This window comes from Orbicella faveolata, unplaced genomic scaffold (assembly GCF_042242905.1).
Source record: "Orbicella faveolata isolate gen_17 unplaced genomic scaffold, um_ofav_v1 contig_35, whole genome shotgun sequence".
Lineage (NCBI taxonomy): Eukaryota > Metazoa > Cnidaria > Anthozoa > Scleractinia > Merulinidae > Orbicella > Orbicella faveolata.
In genome coordinates this window covers 10,698,585-10,715,000 of record NW_028301564.1, presented here as the reverse complement: position 1 = coordinate 10,715,000, position 16,416 = coordinate 10,698,585, and the positions used below count along the sequence as shown (strand labels likewise).

General features: G+C 39.0%; 2 protein-coding genes and 1 long non-coding RNA gene across 3 annotated transcripts in view; 2 read left to right on the top strand and 1 right to left on the bottom strand.

Annotated features, from left to right (window-relative positions):
• Positions 1-16,416, bottom strand: part of LOC110063208 (uncharacterized) — a 50,822-nt gene that overhangs the window by 30,784 nt on the left and 3,622 nt on the right. The window contains exons 2-7 of the mRNA XM_089272641.1: positions 9,612-10,513; positions 8,760-8,904; positions 6,052-6,256; positions 2,386-2,600; positions 1,319-1,536; positions 652-807 (exon numbers count right to left, since the gene is read on the bottom strand). Coding sequence (XP_089128767.1) covers positions 652-807; positions 1,319-1,536; positions 2,386-2,600; positions 6,052-6,256; positions 8,760-8,904; positions 9,612-10,492 — 1,820 coding nt within the window. The 5' untranslated portion in view covers positions 10,493-10,513. The remainder of the gene's footprint in view (positions 1-651; positions 808-1,318; positions 1,537-2,385; positions 2,601-6,051; positions 6,257-8,759; positions 8,905-9,611; positions 10,514-16,416) is intronic.
• LOC149103208 (uncharacterized) lies at positions 8,027-8,436 on the top strand. Its single transcript, XM_089272651.1, has one exon. The coding sequence runs from the start codon at positions 8,027-8,029 to the stop codon at positions 8,369-8,371; it is 345 nt and encodes a 114-aa protein (XP_089128777.1). The 3' UTR covers positions 8,372-8,436.
• LOC149103207 (uncharacterized) lies at positions 15,039-15,847 on the top strand. Its single transcript, XR_016201790.1, has 2 exons — positions 15,039-15,151; positions 15,661-15,847. It is a non-coding gene; the product is annotated as an uncharacterized LOC149103207 (long non-coding RNA).

Here is a 16,416-nt window from a genome sequence, read left to right as displayed (position 1 = left end):
AAATCTATATATGTTTTCTTTTGAGGTTTATAGGACCGTAAATTATTCCGATGTGGACCGCAAATACTCAGTCATGTCAATTTTCTAAGCTAAACTAACGGAACACCTATTGAAGGCAATTGTCGCAAAAAAAGTTATCGTTAGAATAGACCTGTAACATGCCTTTCGTACCCACAGAAAGCCCTGTAAAACAATGTCTTTTGGATTAAAGAAAATGCAAAGAACATTATATTTGAACTAAGGAAAAGTCCTTGGGTCAAATGTAAGAGAAAAAGGCCTCTCTAGAAAAAAAGCCAAACAGAAAACCCGTCGACATAGGGTAACGACGACATATAGAAATAAATTTATTCATTGAGATATTGCCACCAGTCCCTAACTAAGCGAGTATAAATAAAAGCTCTGCATTCATTGAGGTATTGTTTACATTGCCCAATATTCCGTGCGAAAAAAAATAATATTTCTTATTTTCCTGTAGGATCATTTGCAGTCCTAAATGGGGATCTTTCGCGGTACATTTTAGGAATCATTTTGGTTTCGATTATATTACTTCTCAACGAGATTAGCCCAAGCCAATTTCTCACGGGGCTACATTTTTAAGCATCCTCGTTCTTTCAAGGCATTTTGTGTTGCTAAGCCATGTACAGTACTCACATCGCTTCAGATTGTTTTCCCAGCTCGTTCAAAACGTTTCCAAGACTTTGTAGAGTGAACGCAACTTGTGGATGTGCTCTGCCACCGAACAACTCCAGTTTTTCTTTCAAAGCCTCTCTTAGGTACCTTTCGCCTGTCTGAGGGTTTCCCAGATGACTATGCAAAAAAGTTAGGTAATATTAGATTGTTACGTTTTTTTTAAACCCAGGTACGATTATGTATTTTATGATTGGTAATGATCTTTTAAAATGACAAAAGTCTAGCGGTCTATGCAGGTCTGACAAGTCTTAAACATTTAATAGTCAAACCTCTTTAATACTACCCGACTTTTGCTACAGCGATTGTCAAATTGTGTGTCTTAACTTTGAACAACCTGCTAAGATCCACGACAAAATATGTTTGAAAAGTTAGTTATTCTTCCCTATACTTTGTAAATAGCCAGATCCACAGGGACCTCTCCAAACAGTTTGCGTGTGTTGAAATGAAACTTGCTGTTTAACTGTGTACACATTTTGTTTCTTGGATTATAGATTAGCATTCTTTGTACGGCATCTGCCTTCCTTGCCCTTGTTTGTTTGTATTTAATTGTTCCATTTCCTAGTGTTTTATTTAATTGATGTGATAACGTATTGTGTCACATGTGTAAGACGCTGTAAGTCATATGTACCTGTTACTGCAAGCCTCTCCAAGAAAATGTAACACATTGGCCAAGTCTAGCTGCACATTCCCTGGGCCCTTGTAATTCTTGAACAGAGATTGTGCAGTCTCTAAATGACTCCGTGCTTTTGCAGACTCACCAGAGTAGAGTAAACTCTCGCCAAGACACGCGTGACCATTAGCCATAGACAGAGATTCAAGCTCTTTTTCTGGTAGTCTGCTGCTCAGCTACAGAATAAATTTCAAACGATCTACTGTATTTCAGATAGCTTTTACGTAGGGGTTCTTTTTGCTGACGAACTAAAAGACCCCAGAAAGAGGGGGTTTCCAAACGGAATTAAAGGGATGTTCGTCGCATGTGATTTTTTATAGTTTGCTTCACCGCTTAACCGTTGTCACTGCTCACTAAGTCCCTCAGTGACACTCAGTAGATTAAATAAGTACTTCCTGAAGAACAAAAATAATTTCAACAACCTCGGCACCAAAAATGAATTCGAGTACTGACGTGAAGATACTTCTCTAAGCTTTTCCGACGAGCATCCCTTGCACCTTTACCAAGGACATTCATTGTTGATAGGAGGAAGAAGAAGAAGTAGAGGAAGAAGAAGAAGAAGAAGAAGAAGGAGAAGGCGGCGGCGTCGGCGGCGGCGTCGGCGGCGGCGGCGGCGGCGGCGGCGTCGGCGGCGGCGTCGGCGTCGTCGTCGTCGTCGTCGTCGTCGTCGTCGTCGTCGTCGTCGTCGTCGTCGTCGTCGTCGTCGTCGTCGTCGTCGTCGTCGTCGTCGTCGTCGTCGTCGTCGTCGTCGTCGTCGTAGTAGTAGTAGTAGTAAAAAGGACCAGGACGAAGAAAAAAAGGAAGAAAGAAAAAAGGAGTAGGCGGAGGAGGGGAGCAGAGGAGGCGAGGAGGAGAGAAAAAGGAAATCTAACAACTATTCCACTACTGCGTGCTGGGTTGAAATAGAACTTAATGCAGTAGACCACTGAATGCCTATTATATTTGAGTGCCAAAAATAATATCTGAAGAGGGTAACCTAGCAATCGAGAAGGTTAATTAATGCCCTGATGTCGAGCTTAGTGTACCTTGACAGCTTCCTTTAGGTGAGGCAATGTGAGGCGTAGCATTGCAAAGTCTTCATCCCTGCACCGCTGTAAAGCGTCTTTGCATACACTGCTTAAACATTTGATTACTTCCGAGACATCAGGACCTGACAACTTCGGAGTAGTGATGTCGATGGCATTTTTTTCAAACAGGCATTTAGACAGCCAACTAAGTTTAACTTCCATCCAATTTTGTTCTGCAAGTGAATAATTTAATGCGTTCAAGAGGAGATGATCTACCCCGATCATCCTTTCTTGATGCGCTCTATTCAGTAGATTACGAGTTTGGCATTATCGCGCGCTTTATCACAAAGTGTCTAATTGACAGCATTCTCCCTCATTTTCTGAGCTAAAAGTAAGCGAGTACAGCTGAGTTGACTATCGCTCTTACGATACAAGGGCAATTAGAGCTGACGAATCCTCACCACTCTTTTTCCCACGAGATGTTTGCTATCTGTAGTTACAAATGGTAACTTAAAACTTTTGTGTTTTCATATGGGGGTAAATTCAATTAGAGCTGACAAGCTATCGGCTTTTGTTCCCAGGATATTTAACAAAAAAAAGCTTTCATTTCTGGACAGTTTTTACGTCTCTGCAGTAGCAGTTTATTTTTATTTGATGGGCATTTTATGACATTCTTTTCAGTCCGATATTTTTAAAGGTGAAAAGTATGAAAACTGCTCAAATGCTCTTTGAAGACTGCGTGGCACCAAGTTAAAGTGCAATTTCATTAAATCAGACTTTCAATGTTTCAGAGAGGTTTTTTTCCTCTTTCTTTCTATTTTCGGTGAAGTAGTGTTGCTGTGTTGTGTTGTGTTGTGTTTAAAAAGGGTAAACTCACGACTCGTATAAGATGCGAAAAGGTCTCTTAACTTGAGTATTTTTGAGCAAAAATTCCTCTTGGGGGTTGAAAGCGCTATGTGATCTGTGAGTGAGGGAGTTATGCATGTGCACGTGTCACACCAATCACAGTGTGGGTTTTATCAAAGAACGAATCAAAGAAAAAAAATAAGATGGTATCTACATTAATCCGGGGACGTGTCAGATTAGTGTGGTTTGTTTAGTCAAACATTTTATGGCTTAATATTTAGCTACCTTACCATTACCGATGTAACATCGTATGCACATCATAAATTCCCAGTTTCTTTCTTGCTGTACATCGGTACCAAAAAAACTTCGCAAATTAATCAAATCATTACTGTAAACAGCTCCATGAATGCTCCTATCTCCGAAACTTCACACAAAAAATAACTCTTGCACGCCTTGCGTGCCTATGTTTTAAATTTCTCAATTGCTTTTCCAGCAAGAGATTTATAGCTGTTACTTTTGCCTTTCTCAGTGTTCTTGCGATGACGAGGGCAGCAGCCCAGAAAGAAAAGACAAAAGAATGTATCCTTGTGCAAAAGATACATTTGTATGTGAAAAGAGAAGAGTGAAAGAAGAAAAAGGCTAAAGCTAAGAATCGCCGCCGTGAAAGGGCAGAGAAAAACCGTGAGAGTGTTCTCTACAGTTAGTTAATCATCATCTTATCATGATGTTGGTATTGGTATAAACTTGGATCATTGTGGTATGACGCTTTCATAATTTTTAATTGCGTTAAAGGGGGTCACGTTAGAGAGATGGTCGCTGGTTAAAACTATTGATAAGTATAATAGTAATAATAACTACTTAATAACCTCGACCGTTCGGTCGTTACGGGAAAATCTCAAACTGAGGTCTTGCCGTGTTGACCGAGCGACAGCGAGGTCAATACGGTAGGCCGAGGTTTGAGATTTTCCCGTAACGACCGAACGGTCGAGGTTATTAAGTTGTTTATTATATGGCTCACGAATTGAAGAAAAAAAAATTATTCGAGCGGAAGTCGTCAATTTACATCCGGCGATGCGCGCGTTTACCGATTCATTCATCGTCTCAAACCCAGGACAAAACTACACAGTCAGTGAACTTCACTACTGTAATTGTATACGGGAAAAATGATTGTCACAGCCCTCAAAAAGGTATTTTAGTATCGTGGAGCCACAACTTGATGAGGGAGTTTTTCCAACTTTTGTGGCGAAACGTCAACGCATATAGAAAAGACAGAAAGTGCTTCAAAATGGTCCAAACCAACGGTCTTTCGGTGAAAGAAAATACTAATGCTTCAGAATGCACTGCTCAGAATAACTCGATCTTCGCATTCGCTTTCGACAACATATCTTCGCCTTCTTCATTCTGGGACTTATGAATGAACTTTTCAAGCCTTTTGAGCGTCTAAAACTTCCTGCAGGTATCAGAAATACTGCTACCGACAGAAACCGCCCGATTGTTTACATCTGATGATCCTGGAAGCTGATTTTCACTCTCTTGTGTTGAAGCGAGGGAATCTATTTGATGAGAACTGAAACGGAGTTCAATATTTCGGTAATTATTGTGACTAAGATGATAACTTATAAGTTTCTTCGTAGTTTTCTGCTCAGGATACGTGACACATCTGCCGATGATGTTTTTCACTTAGCGATTTTAGCTTTATCCAACACTCGGCAAACTTTGATTGCTTTTCACTAGTGCTCGCCAATTTTACCGGTAAGTCAAAAACGACTTCTATATAAATTTTAGTAAGGAAAAATCCCTAAACTTTTAGCTACTCGGAATTAAATTTACCTCTCTTACTGTTTTTAATCGACTTTCATCATTTCAATCCGCTTGAATTTTCCGAGCCGGGCTCTTCCTAATTTGCATAATCCGTAATCGGCCCGTGGGCATTACGGCTGCATAATGACCGCTCAGATCTCGCTCTTAGCCAATCAGAGCGCGCGTTATATCGGCCACAAGCCAAAGCCATATAATAATAATATATAATAAATAATATAAGTAAAACAAAATTCACAGTGGACGCTGTCGAAACAATCGAAGCAAATGTGTCACCAGTTGTATTGAGTGTTATAGACGATAGTGATGCTTCTGATGTTGATGGTAGTGGTGAAGATGATTATCATTATGGTGACAAAGATGATTAGAAGAAGATGCAAGATAAACGTCAAAATAAAAAAATGTTCAAACGTTATTGTTTATAGTGGTCACTGCGCTTAGCTACACCTAGCTAGTTCACAGGCATGCCACTTTAAACGAAGGAAACAAATATATCAAATAAATGTAATAGGCTTAAAAATCCCAACTGGCGGGAGGCATACCAGTTGGCTATTTACAAGCATGACCGAGGAGTTGAACTAGGGTCTACCGAGAAACAACTCCAGCAAAGTGGTCAGAGCGGGACTTGAACCCGCGACTTCCGGATTTCAAGTCCGGTGCCCTAACCACTCGGCCACGCTACGATATATGTTGATGATGGACATTTAAAACGCTGGACCCACATAGTAAAGCTTTGTATATGTGAATTCCTGTTGTCATATAAAGTTAGATTAATGAGGAAAAAGAGATGCATTATATTAAAGAGATTTCACTAACGTTTGTTGTCGTTAAATACAATTGTGAGATTGTTAATTTAACCGTGACCCACCCCTAATGCAGTGCAATATTTTTCCTGACCCACCCTTTTTGACATGTTGAAAAATGGTGACCCACCCCTAATTTTTCATAGCCCACCGCCCCTGTACTTTATAACCGGCCCCTAACATGTGATAGTAAACAAAATTGTAACTCGCAACTTACCTGGTGATTGTTCTTGCCGGCTGAGTAAATCCCTGAGAGTAGCGTGGTCTCTTGGATGTATAGTTACCACGTTAACTTCATCCCGATCGGAAACTTTTACAAACGAGCTCTCTTTTGCTGCTTCTGCTGCCTTTTGAAAAAACCTCTCCAGAATTTTTAAAGGTGTGTAGTGCTCAATCGAGCAGCATGCCATGAATTTTAAAAGCTATGAATAAAGAGAAGTTCGGCTCAGTAATTAACAAGGACTCGCGTCCTGTCTGACCTCTGTCCCGAAGGAAAGATAAAAGGGAGTTTAAGCAAATCGCTACGGCTGGCTCTGATACGGCTGCCAGAAGTAAATTTCCCCCAAAATGAGACACTGCGCATGTACGTCGGTTGCATCCAGCCGCAGCGTGAAATCTGACTACGTGAGTCGAGATGTTTTGCCGTAGTGGCTACTACTTCGGGTTTATTTCGCTTCTCTGGCCCTTTTCAACGGACATCTCGGCATTTTAAGAATTCCATTGGAGGCTATATCCTTTAAACTCAATTTCAGTCAAAGATTGTGTCAAGGTTGCCCTTCATAAGCTTGTAAATCCGTATCCTGAATTTACGATAAGTTTTGGCAAAGGTGTTGGAATGGCGAAGCGAGTCAAGTGAAATATTCGTGTAAGCACGAGGGTGTTTTTCTTTGGTTAAGTTTGCTTTGAGGGTTTAGTGAAGATGTTTTATATCTGGATAACTATACGATGTTATTTTGCTTCTTTGAGTATTGATATATTTGTGTTCTTCACTCGATATTTTTTGAGATATTTGTCTCTGAAATTATATATTTCATCCATCAAATTGTTATGGTACAAAGTGTATGACATTCGCTTTCGCTCAGAAATAATCTGTTCGTCCTACCGAATAATGACCAAATAAAAGAGATTTTAAACTCCTTAGCCGATGTTTCTTTCATCTTTGTATTTCGCTTTACTCGCTAAACTTAACTGATTTGGCAGACCACCGAGACGTACTCTCCCCAGACCTTTTCAGTCACGGCAGCCGTAGTAGCACCAGCCGTAGTGATTTGCCTAAACTCCCTAAAAACCCCTAACTACCGCTCTCGCGACATTCTCTAGAGAATTCTAGTTAAGGTAATTACGGCGCAATGCGTGAGAATCGTTACATGATATTGCGAGACAACGTAAATATTAGAGTACATAGAGAATATGCTACAAGCTGGAAATACGAACTTGAAAGAAACACAACAAAAAACTCCTTTCCTCTTATATCATCAGCAGATCGGCCTAAGGCGGAAAACAGTTATAAAGTCGTTCCAAAAGTTCCTATGGCCTCGACATTCTACCTAGAGAGGAGAAAAGTGAAACTTAAACGCCCTAAAACTCGACAGTAACAAACGAAATACACAGAAGAAGCGAGGAAGTTAGTGAAACGCATTTTTATTACATTTGTTTTCTGTGGTTCCAGCTTCTGAATGAGCATTCCCGCAGCACGGGTTCAGACGGAAAGATTGGGGAAAAAACTAAGGGCTCAATACACCAATACGAAGCTGAGAGGTGAAGTCAAGCATGAAAGTAGCCAAGCAGAGAGGAAAAGGAGATGGAAAATATTGGAAAGGAAGCAAAAGGAGCAGCACGAAGCCAACATAGGTAAGACGAGCTATGGTCTAACAAAGACAATCTGCAATGGAAGACTTAGGCAGATCAAAACAGAACTGGATTAAAACGGACACCTTAACGGTAGAAAAGAAGAAGAGCAGATAAGATAGCCAGAAACAGCGAAATCAATAAGATGATAGCAGACATTGTTACTGGTGAGCCAACACAAAATGAACGCCAAAATAATGGGAAAACACTAGGAATGCACTCCAGTAAGGCTGAATTGCTGAAGGCAGACAGAGTTCACAATAGAAAAAACACAGCAACTATTGAGGAAGATAAGGAAGCATGAAAAGATCCCAAAGAGTCGGAAAAAAGGGCTAATCGTGAGAATGGCGAAGAAAGGAAACCTTAAAAAATGCAAGAACTGGTCGCGATTAGGGTTTTTTGTTGCAGATCGATATGGACTGGATGAGAAGAACATTTGGTCACGAAGAGAATGGCACCAACAAATTAGTCTAGACGAGGTAGACTTCCCTGAGGAGCAGCACATCTTGGTGAAAACATCACGACTGCTGGAGGAAGCAGGAAGTGTTGGAGTTATGATAAATGCACGAAAGGCTAAAATAACGAGGATAAATGCAAAGAGCTATGGCACGATCAAAGTGGAAGAAGAGGAGGGCGTGGACGAGTTCATTTACTCAGGATCAACAGTGAGTGAAAGGGAAGAGGTATGAAAGACCTGAAGAATAGAATTTCGAAAGCAAGGAGTGCCCTCCTCTATACTAAGAAGATCTGGAAGAGCGATAACATCACAAGGAGAACAAAGCTGCGATAGAACGAAACGGCAGTCTTGCTATGCGGTGCGAAATTCGGAAGATGAATAAAGGAGACATCAAAGCGGTAGAATGTAAGAACGTGTAAGCATCGAAGAGTTTCTAGAATGAGCAATGAAGTAAAATGGTGAAGATGGAAGGTAATTGGCCATATAGTACGGAACCATAATTGGCTAATACATGTAAGCCATATAGAACCCTATCCCTAAGATTTTTCACTGATAATTGTACTCTTTTAGCCTCGCACCTATCTCTAAAAAATAGGAATTATATAGACGATGCATGTTACCTCTGTTTGGTTTGCGCGACTCATTTCCATGATCAGCATACACTCAGAAAATGTTGCTGTTTCCGTTTTCAATAACGACCATAAGTCTGCGTAAGTTAATTTTTTGTTGGTCTCTTCGTTGTACTCTCTTATGAATTCTCCAAATCTGAAATCAGTGGTAAAGGCATATCGAAAGTAACTAAGACGGCTCCAAAACTTTCCAAAGGTGCTTTTGGCAGCTTATATCGGTCCCGTTGATAGCACCTACTAACCGTGAAAGGTGGATATTTGCTATAGAGGTTTGAAAGTAATGCTTATTCTAATGGTAAAGAAAGAATCTAGATTCCTAAATTCGACAGCGATATTTGCAAAAGATCGGTATGCCTCCTTGTCAGCACTGTCTTGAAGATTATTTAGGGGACGCGTTAGAGGTTCGAGTTTGTCTTCGACTGAACAGATGAAACAGAATATTCAGTCCTTTGCTTCTAAGTCCGAAATTGAAAACTATTCCAGTTTACTTTTTCGCAAAAAAACCTGAGTTTTTAGATGGTACATCTTATCTTTTTTTAACGCAATGGAAACTTCTCTGCGCTATGAGAACTTTATGTGTTTTACTTAAATGCAACGATTAATTTAGAAGGAAATTACATCAAAAAGTTCGCTTGTTCGACAACGAGCGCTACGCTTACTCCAAAAACTTATGTCTCTTATCTTATCGAAACTGACTTTACAACTCTTAAGGGACCGATATCTGCAATCCTGATTTGTCAACAACCAATCTGGTAGCTCCTTATGGGAACACAGGAGATACCATTGGCATCTTCTAAAATAAGTCATATTCCAATACACTTAAATTAAGTATTACATACTTACTTTGCTATATCTTGGGGAAGGCACATTAACTTTTTGACAACTATGTCCTGAGCATACGTTTTATCAGCACCATTCGCAGGGATTCCACTTTTGGCTGCAAGAAATTTAACCGCATCTTCGGTTTTCATCTTACCAATTAACACTTTCTCCAGAGAATGGTCGCCCCCTTCTTTGGCCAGTAGCCTTGGATATTGAGTGGTCATAACGACTAGACCATTTCCAATGCTTGGATCTCCTGGCTGTGGCCAAAACCTGCTTGGCATGTTCTCACTGAGGCCTTTTACCAAAAGCACCCACGGACTGTGATGTCCGAGGTTCTTCCTAACTTCTTCGTAGATTTGATTCAGCGCTTCATCATATGCATTTTTTTGACACTGATTTTGCAGATTGATTTGGTATTGTCGTCCCTCCGAAGTTCTGCTGAGAAGCGATAGCTCCTGATTCGCAACCTTTGCCTCTTCAGTCAGACCAATCTCTTTGGCAAGGCTGCAATAACTTTCAAGCATTGTGGTTTGGCTGTTTGCGTTTATTGTCCATAAGATTGCTGGTCTCCCTAGTAAATTCGTTAGTTTGTTTGTATTTCTGTAAAGTTGATTCATGAGGTTTGCCGCCGAATATTCTTTACCATGTCCTGTTGGTCCGTGTAATATCAAAGTCTTTACGCAGGAAACGTTACCGTTCTTACAAAGACTCTTATACTTGTTCCATATTTCTCCATCTTCTTCCCGTTGGAAATACCCATGACAAGGCGGAATCCTTACGGCGTGAACTTTTTTTGGAAATACATCTTTTAGTATTCTCTTACCCAACTGGTACATTCTTTCAGCTAGGTCCACTGCTTCTCGGACACCTCGAAGACGCGTTTTTGCCTTCCAATGCATAATTCATCCACTATTTGTGCGCTGAAATTTAAGATGGATAAAGCTTTTAATAAGTGATGGGGAACCTTTCGGTCAACAGAGACTGTAGCTAATTGAAAAATTTAACAAATGAGCTATCGTGATGACCGTTCATGATAAAAGGTAAAGTCATGCACGAAATCACTTAGTACAAATCAAAGGTGCAGTCGGCCGAACACCATCACGTAAAATAATATTGTTATAGAATCCACGCAGAGCGAAGAATATCCACTTATCCGAAAATTTCCATCTCATTGCATGCTAATCAGGGGCGGGGCAGAAGACTCCTAAAATTTACGTATAGGCATCATCCAACAAAAAATGACGCACATCCGGTTTAAACTGGGCTTCTCGGCTCGTTTCACAAAGCGAGAAAATGGCGTTTCGATTACTCACCATTTCCCTCTATTTGTAAACCATCAGTTTCGTTTCATTTTATATTGAGGATGGAAAGATGCTGCAGACACATTACTTCGACTTTTTAAGCAAAGATTTCGGGAGAAGAGAAAAGTTTATTATTGATTTGAAGCAAAATAACGGAGAGCCTTCCGTCATCGTCGGGCGAATTTTACACATTTGCAAAACTGGTGTTGTTCCAACTTTTGGTTCTTGTTGTTCGTGATTTAGTGATAACAATAAGTGCAATAGCCTATAATGTTAACAACAACCTGGATGAAGTATTGCTGGCCATAGTTTGCACTGTGTACTACGGGAACATAATTAACAGAAGCCGTTTAGCTCCGAAAGTCGCTGTCACCAGAGCTTTTGTTGCTCTTGGCTCACGTGTATTGGTAGAAGAGATAAGCTGGATCGCATGCTGAAGGTCAGTATCCCACATTCCCACATCTCTCGTTGAAGATTGTTGTTTTCAGTAAGATAAAGTACATATATATTGGTACTTTTGGGTCATCAGTCTCTTTCTCTTTGGTGAGTGCTCTTAAAACGCCCAGTAAAAACTTGATTCACGGCATGGAAGCTTATGTCTCGCTGGATCGAAATTCGAGCAAGATTTTTCAGTTCTAGTCCCCTTTAAAAGTAATTAAATCAATTATTCAAATCCAAGCCATCAGAGGGAATCTGCCATTGAAGCTGCCCCAAGTTAAGGTCCTGTTTAAGGACCTTCCCCCTTGAAAATCGTAGGGGTGTTCTTTGAGGCAACACAGGTCCCATTTATATAGTCTCGGGTACCCGAGATAACCCTCCCCCTGAGGCAACTTTATCACGTGTTTGTAGGTGAAAGTCCCTGTAGCCCCTGTAGGCGGAGTAAAAGTTGACCCTGCATGATTATTTGTAACTCTTATTGAATAATCAAATGTGCAACTATCCCTCTTTGTTTCCCTCAGTCATTCAATCACAGTGGGTTTTGCTGAGTTGATTTTCTCTTCTTTGATACAAATTGCTGCTTTAAATCTTAAATCTAGGCATTACGTGACACTTGCCATGCCGAGAGTTGTTCCAGTTAGGCGAGCCAAAGTGTTTATGCATACTCAAAGAAAAGTTGTTGGTTACTTTACCTGCCAAGGCGAGTCAACTTGCCCACCTGAACTGTCTTGCCCCCAAGTCTGGTTCGCAATCCTCGTGTAAACGGTTGGTTGAATTTTACAAAGAAATAAGTGAATAATTAGCTCCACTAGGGTAACTCGGGGAAAGGGTTGTCTCTGGCACACAAGAGCCATTCTATTTTATTTCCATTTTCCCTCTTCCTCTTCCAACTGATTATGCGAAATATAATGTCCAAAATCTTTATGGGTACTGGTGTTTGAGAGTGTCATCTTTATCACTACTGTGGAATGTACCTCACCTTACAGCCACCCCTGTTAACATAGCCATCTCGTTATTATGGCCACACTATTCTGGCTCAAACAAAAGCTCAGTCGGTCATTTTCTTATTTATTAATTATACAGTCAGATTTTTGTGGCCTGTTGGTGACTAGATTAACAGATTTCTGGCACATTGTAAGAGTAATTTATGCAATTTACAGTAAGCAACAGGCATCATTTTGATAGTGAAGTCCCACGCATACATGTAACTCTTGATTATTTTGAGATTTTATCTTTATTATGTCATTAAGGCAATAATATTTTGATTCCTGCTCCAGCAGGAGGGGGGGGGGAACTCTCCTCTATGTGCTATATATAGCTATGTGCAGCCCCAAAAGGTATGGTTATTCAGCCGTTTTGGTCATAAATACTCTAGAGTAAGGCTTTTGCCCTCTCATCTTTAATTTGGTATGTTTTTTAGAATAAGCTACCTCAATTTTCATCATTATTGATAACATCATCAACAAAAGTCCTTCAAAACTTATGTTTAGGGCAACTGTAGCAGTCGCAACAGTCATAATTGGGATAGGGAAAATCGCAGATTATGGTCATAAATAGGTTAAGGGTTTAAGTTTTGTGAAGAGGGGCGCACTGACTCCCACCTAATTTTTCTGGGATGTACAAACACATTTTCTTGCAGTTACTACAGTCTTGCTTTTATTTAGTAAATCAAAATAGTACTTGCTGCCAGGTACTTTATAAAAGTATAACCCCTCCAGAAGCCTTCACAAAGTACATGTAATATCAGGTGCTAACAATTTTTTTTGCGGCTGATTAAAATTTAGTATTGAATTGTACTGAACTGGTGCAGATTTAATATAGGTACATTATATTTTGTCACACTTAGTTCACTTATTTTAAGACTACTCAGCAGCAACTAGTACCTCTTGTATGACCATGCAATAACAGTATAATTTGGAATTTCCCCCCCAAAAAAACAAACACATGTATATGTATTACTATCCTGCCTGGAAGAGTGTGTTGAGAGAGCACACAGTGCAGTGCCCTGCTGTATGTCTTTTGTTAGGTATAATAATCTTAAATTTAGAAGACTCATATTGATCTTTTAGAATTCACAAAAAAAGTTGATATCTTGACAACTGTCCTTTAGCTGCGTCACTTCATAATAAATTAGCAGTTTGGTATGTTGTAGCAGAGAACTTTAATTAATTAAGTTATCGCACCAGTATCACAGAGGTCATGGGTTGGAATCCAGTTCACACCTAATTTTTTTTCAGTCTATAATTTCGCCTTTGCTCAAGTTGTGTATAGTTGCAATGGTCAATCGTGTCTTTATAAGTTAATCAATGTATATATGTCACACTGACTTATACTTTAACATTTTATCTTAAAGTTTGTTTATTTGTTTTATTGTGTGGTTCTAGAAAATTTCCATACCCACCCCAAGGAGATTATTGGAAATTCCAAGGATGGGGAGGGTCTCAAAAGCCAAACATTTTGAAGAAAAGTATTAATCAAAATTGGAATTTCCATAGGGATGGGATGGGCAGATCTCTGTTTAATAAATACATAAATAATATGTACAGACCCATTATCTGATGTGAAGACTGTCCAACATATCCTGGCCAAAGAGTTGCCAAGGTGTAGCATCCTTGTTATCAATTTCAAGTACCAAATTAAAGAAGATCTGAGTGAGCATGTTAGATGGGAGAGGGGAATTTTTCAAAATATCATAAACTAAAAATATATATATTTTTTCCAAACTCAATCATGTTAGTAGTGTTAGTGTCTATTTATTTATTTATTTATTAATTTATTAATTAATGAATACCTATAAAGAGATAGTCATACATTCTTGCAAATATTCTGGGAGTCTCCCACAGACCATTTATATCATTCAGTCCCCCAGGAAAGTTATGAAATTTATTGTCCAAGTAAACTACTGAACCATGGGCTCCAGTGGGGACAGTGCTATTACGATGCAATTTGCAGATGTGCTACATAATATGAGCTTAACGGTTTTGTTACCATGGCAACAGACTGCATTTTAGACCTTCCCTGATATTCTAGGCTTTTCTGGCCACCTTTGGAGTTCCATTTTGATATTTGCCAATGGTGCTTCATCTGCATGATCCAGCAAGCCTATTAAATAGTAAGGTCAAAGTCATGGCCTTGTTTAATGTTTTTCAAGCTGAAAATCACTGCATTATTGAAATTGGGTTAGAGGGGACTGGAAAAGATTGAGTTGCCAATTGGGAACATATATTTTATAGCCATATTAGTGTGTTGCCTGTAGAACTATAAGGCTACCAAGTTTCAATGATCTCTGCTGTATATATGGTCTGCACTTGATGTAATATTGGGTTTGGTGTATGACATCATCAGTCCTCTCATTTGCATATATTTTACACATTGTAAACTTAAATAGCTCCAGATGAGAAATAATACAGATATTTGCAAAGGTAAACAGCATTTGTAATCTATAGTGGAATTCTATTTGATACTCTTGAAAATTCTGAATCAAGGGGTAAAAATTTGATGATAGTAGCAATTTGACAAATCATTGAGTTGAATTTATGCTGCTGACATTAACATGTACTGTAAGGTGTTGAAGAGAATTTTGGAGGGGAATTTGGTGTGTTTATTGAATTGCCAGAGGTTGGTTGGTTGGTTTTGTTATTGCTTTGCCATTATCTTCCATGCATTTTTTTTAAAACCAGAGTGGTTGGTGGCAAAAGCAAAACTGCCAATATTCTCACTTACCTGTGTTTCTAAAGTCATGTTTTTAGGTTTTTGTGGTCAATCTATTGGTAGCTGCACTGTCTTAAATTACAATAGAAAAGATGTGATATTAATTATGTAAGTTATACTTTGGTATTGTTCATACCAAAATTATAGTAATTTTCTGGTTCAATGTTTGCCTCTGCATTAATTTGATTAAACTACTGTAGTTTATTTTTAACCGAATTTAATTTTGTCAAAAGGGAGGTCTGAATCTGAGAGCAATAGTAAACTAGACCAACAAAGATACGGAAATCTGCCACCATTGCTTTCATGGCTGAGTGGAGATGAATCTAAGTCAGACCAAAATTAGAAAAAAGAATACTGATTTAATGTGATTATGGAAATGTTTGAGGGTTGAAATGGGATCCTGGCTATGGGAGAGTAAGACTGAGAGGGGTGGGTGGTGTGCTTTTGAATTTAAGAACCTCTCTGAAAGTGAAAACAAACTGTAGGTTTCAAAAGTTTAAAGCGGAGGTAAAAATTACACTTAAATATATCTTGTTTATTAAGGTGCTAAATGAGCAAATACCCACTTACGGTGAGTCATTGAAACAATGACATAATTTATGTTTGTCTTTTCTTAGGTGGTTACCTCCTGGCATATAAACCCCACACTGGCCTGCATACAATGCTATGATTTAGATGATGCAACCTGCTTTCCCATGTTTAACATACATGTAAGAGTATCAGTAGACCAGCGTACAAGTGTGATTTCTCTATTGATAATGAGAATGATAATAAAGATACAAAGCCACTCTGGAAAAAAAAAAAGTTAATTTGTTGTTGTTTCGTCCTGTTCATTTTTTCCTTGAACATTTTTATTTTCCTAATAAGTAGTTTAGCTAGCCATAAAAATGTTTTGTTGTCTCTGAGACCATTTTCAAGATAAAAAAGTGATTTGTATATAAAATTTGAATTTTTTTTTGGGGGGGGGGATGGGGACCTTTTCAGAATTTCCCTACAAAGATCACAAGGTACAAGGGAAGGGGCAAAAATAGAATTTTAAGTGTTAAAACATGTTTTCATTATCAGTTTGGTCCTCTTTGTGAAGCTGCAAGGTATACTTGAGGATAATGTTATACCCATTTTAATTCAAAATACAAATGGAAACTTGCATTGACAATCACTTAATCTCTTGGCACTGTTTTGTTTTTTAATAATTGCCTTTTTTCACAAAACAATAATTTGAACATCTCTGTTACACAAGCTGGTGGGGGGAAGGGGTATTCTACAAAGTTTTAAATGGAAAGGCCTTATCTCAAGGTCCATTACCCCTTACCCTTTTGTAGACATTTGTACCGTTTTGATAGAAATGGCACCTCTTTTGTCAACCTTACATT